This window comes from Sinocyclocheilus grahami, unplaced genomic scaffold (assembly GCF_001515645.1).
Source record: "Sinocyclocheilus grahami isolate Dianchi unplaced genomic scaffold, SAMN03320097.WGS_v1.1 scaffold2938.1, whole genome shotgun sequence".
Classification (NCBI taxonomy): Eukaryota; Metazoa; Chordata; class Actinopteri; order Cypriniformes; family Cyprinidae; genus Sinocyclocheilus; species Sinocyclocheilus grahami.
In genome coordinates this window covers 23226-26970 of record NW_015508111.1, presented here as the reverse complement: position 1 = coordinate 26970, position 3745 = coordinate 23226, and the positions used below count along the sequence as shown (strand labels likewise).

General features: G+C 34.9%; 1 protein-coding gene across 1 annotated transcript; it reads right to left on the bottom strand.

Moving 5' to 3' along the window:
- Positions 1-587: 587 nt before the first annotated feature.
- Positions 588-1532, bottom strand: or64a1 (odorant receptor, family 64, subfamily A, member 1). Its single transcript, XM_016262161.1, has one exon. The coding sequence runs from the start codon at positions 1530-1532 to the stop codon at positions 588-590; it is 945 nt and encodes a 314-aa protein (XP_016117647.1).
- Between the last annotated feature and the right edge of the window lie 2213 nt (positions 1533-3745).

Genomic DNA, 3745 nt, shown 5'->3' with positions numbered 1-3745 from the left:
GTCATAGCCAGGACTTTTGAAGGTTCCCTTTGTGTAATGTTTTGCTTTGATAGCTCCATGCAAGCAAATGTACTAATCCTGCATGTTCAGGTATACAATGCATAAAGATGGAATATTAAAATAAGAATAGTTTTAAGGTTTTCAACTTTACATTTTTTATTAAATATAATTTAAATATTAAATGTTCAAATTTTAACTGGTGACATATAACATATAACAAGTTATTTGTGCATATTGTTACAGCTGTACTTATAGCAAAACAATAATAATAGTAAATATATAAATAAAAAAGGAAAGAAAGAAAGATTCAAAGACAGTAAAGTACTAGCACATACCACATGCCAGAAAAAGAATTAAGTAACAATAAGGAAATGTGCCATAAGTATTTTATTGAATTTTAGAGTTGAAATTGTTACAGAACATCAAGCAGATATTTAGTTTTATGAAGACATCCGAAGTATAGTGTTTGCGCCTCATCATTTAAGACTAAACAAATAATTTCAGAAAATTACATTGTATTATAAGCAACACTGTAAAACCAGTAAGAAGCTTTTTAAAATAACATTGTTATGTTATCTTTTAAGTGCTTATTCTGGAAAGTGGCCAACTTTTGAGCGCTGAAACAAGCATGCAATGTTTTTCCGAATTTCTGGTAAATTTAAGCCATAAATAAGGGGATTCAGAACAGGAGGGATAACCAGAAATTCCACTGAAAAAATTAAAGCAACAATCTTAAATTTGTCTGAATCATACCTACTCAAAGCAATATCACAAAACGATGCTATAGAGTAATTAACAAAGCTTATAATGTGAGGAAGACATGTTTGTAATGCTTTGCCCCTAAATTCTTTGGAGCTTTTTTGACAAATGATCAAAATTCTGACATAAGTATAGAAGATGAAGAAGGCAGGGAGAAAAACTGTTGTTGTTGTGACAAAAAATCCAGTTATGTTGTTACTCAAAGTGGAAGTCCCACAAGACAGCCGAACCACAGACCAGTTTGAGCAGTACAGTCGAGCTATGTCAGTCCCACACAAAGGCAACCTGGCTGAGAAGAAAATAACCAGACCCATAGAAAACACTGCATAAAGTGATGCTAGTGCCATGTACAGTGCTGTCACTTTTGAGGTCATAATTTTATGATATTTCAAAGGATTGCAAATGGCAACATATCTGTCATAAGCCATCAGAGTTAATATGGTATATTCAGACATTGCAAAAGTATAAATTGTAAAAATCTGAACAAAACACGCTGTCCTAGAAATTGTATTTGTATCAAAAAGGAGATCAACCATGAGCCTAGGGAAGAAACCAGCTGAGCCATAGAGATCATTGACAGACAAACAAGATATCAGTATGTACATTGGCTCATGAAGAGATCTCTCTTTAAACACCACAAACAAAATGATGACATTAAATAGTATAATTGCTAAATAAACTGTAAGTGTCAATATTAGGATAAGATATTTCATGTGCACAAAATCATTGAACAAAGTGAAATAAAAATATGAAGGCATGGTTCCATTTTCCATGTGGTGATCAAAAAAGACAATGAAAGTTCCACTTAAAATAAATATTTAGATTCAGTTTTCCCCCCCGTTATTTAAAGAGTAAAGCATCCAATTGCTTTTTCTTCCCTTGTTCAGTCTACAATATCTCTTTCTTTGCTCCAGCTATTTTTAAAGTAACAATCAAGAGAGATGAATGGTGAAGGGCAAAGGGAAGAAAACTGATTGTTGCCGTTGATATGAGGCAACTGCTCAATTTGCTGTTAGCCGATTATATAACAAGAGCTGACACCTTCTGGGTCTTAACCAACTATACACATGGGAATTGGGCACATTTTTTTATTTTATTTTGCTGTTCAATAAGTTGATCAACTAAAATAAAACCCTTTATCTTTTACAGAACAGCAGTTGGTTTTTAGTTGATGCAGGTTTTATAATGGCTGTTGTTGTTTATTAAATATGATTTAATAAATATTATTTTATATGAATAATATTAGTTTTTAATAATAGTATTTGGTATTGAGAAACGGTCTGAGTGTTAGTGACGGTGATTTTGGTTACATCGTTACAAGAGACTTTATGAGTGAGTCAGCAGTAAAGACTTTTATATTGAAATAAACTGAAACAAGGTTGTAAACCGGGACTGTTGTAACCAAACACAGCTTTGGAACCAAGAGCAGTACACAGACTAAAACGGATGCAAATAAAATGTATCGCCAAAAAATCAAGCAACACAATCCATCTCTCATTCGCTGTTAAAGATTGTTGGTTGTGGTGAGCTGGAAACTAAACAGGCCAGAGATATGTTGGTAGAGTTGAGTGAGTAGATTGTTGATCGGGCGTGGCAGGCAGAATGCAGGATGAATGGAGGTGGAGTGTAGTGATGTGTCGTTCACGAATGAGTTATAGTCATCCTGATATGGAACAGGTGTTAACTGATAAAGAAATTCAGGTAATTGCAATTGGTGATGAGTCATGGGAAAAGGATTATGGGGAATGTAGTCTGTGAGAATGTAAGAACAGTCTGAAGGGGAGTGCCAATAGTCAGGGATGGAATGCCCTCTGGTGGAGCTCATGGGCACTCTAGCTGGTGATCGTAACACTCATAACACTCTGCTCTAGTGATGGGAGAAGCAAAAGTTTTCAAAGCATCAAATCAATTGAACCAATTGCTTCACAAAATTATTCACTGTTTCAAAGCATTCAAAATGCCACACTCTGGTGACTCCTGCTGGTCAGAACTGTGTAAATACAACAAAAACTCAGGCCAAAAACTCATAAAACAGCTTTTGCAAACCCATTGAAAGTGTTACATTGAATGTAAAATCTGTCAAATGTAATTAACTAATCATCTAATACGATTAAATATAAAGTGTTGGTATATGTTATTTTATCAATTTTCAGGGCTTGTTTAGTTTGTTCTATGGCTCAGCTAAACGGGCTAAAAACTACAGACACTTGTCCTGTGGTTTGCTGCTGGAGGACAATGTCAGTGTTCCAGCATGATTCATGGTTTCACAGAGCTCGCCCCCAGCGATGAACCATTGAAATTTCAAAACCTATTGAAACTATGATGATGTAACAAAGCCTAATTTACTGAAATCAAGTGACTTTGGCAGTTTGATATGTGCTTCAAACCAGTGATTCCAAACAAAAGATTCATAAATTTGAAAGTGGCCATCGCTACTCTACTCTACATAGTACAATAAGCTTTCAATGAAGCAACTAAATTTTCCATCTTTACCTTAAAGTAAGGTTTTCGAATTAGTAATGGAGGCTTGGGCTTGCCTGTTAAACTGTCAACCTGAGATCAGAATCAGAATCAGAATGAGCTTTATTGCCAGGTATGTTTACACATACGAGGAATTTGTTTTCGTGACAGAAGCTTCCACAGTGCAACAGAATGACAGTGACAGAACAAAAAAAACAGATAATAAAAATAAAAATAGAACAAGCAAATAAGGAATAAAAATATATAAATTGACAAATGTGTGTGCACGTATATTACAATAGACAGTTTTTTTTTTATGTACAGGTACTGTATATTATGTGCAAATTTGAGGTGTAGGCTGAGTATGAGTGTTAGATAAATAAGTGTATGAGTGAATAAATAGTGTGTGTTCCACGGTTATTGTCAAGTGTTCATGAGATGGATGGCCTGAGGGAAGAAACTGTTCCTGTGTCTGGTCGTTCTGGTGCTCAGTGCTCTGTAGCGTCGACCAGATGGCAACAGTTCA

Coding starts and splice junctions, on each gene's coding strand:
- or64a1 (XM_016262161.1), bottom strand. CDS start 1,532: ATGGAAAATGGAACCATGCCTTCATATTTTTATTTCACTTTGTTCAAT.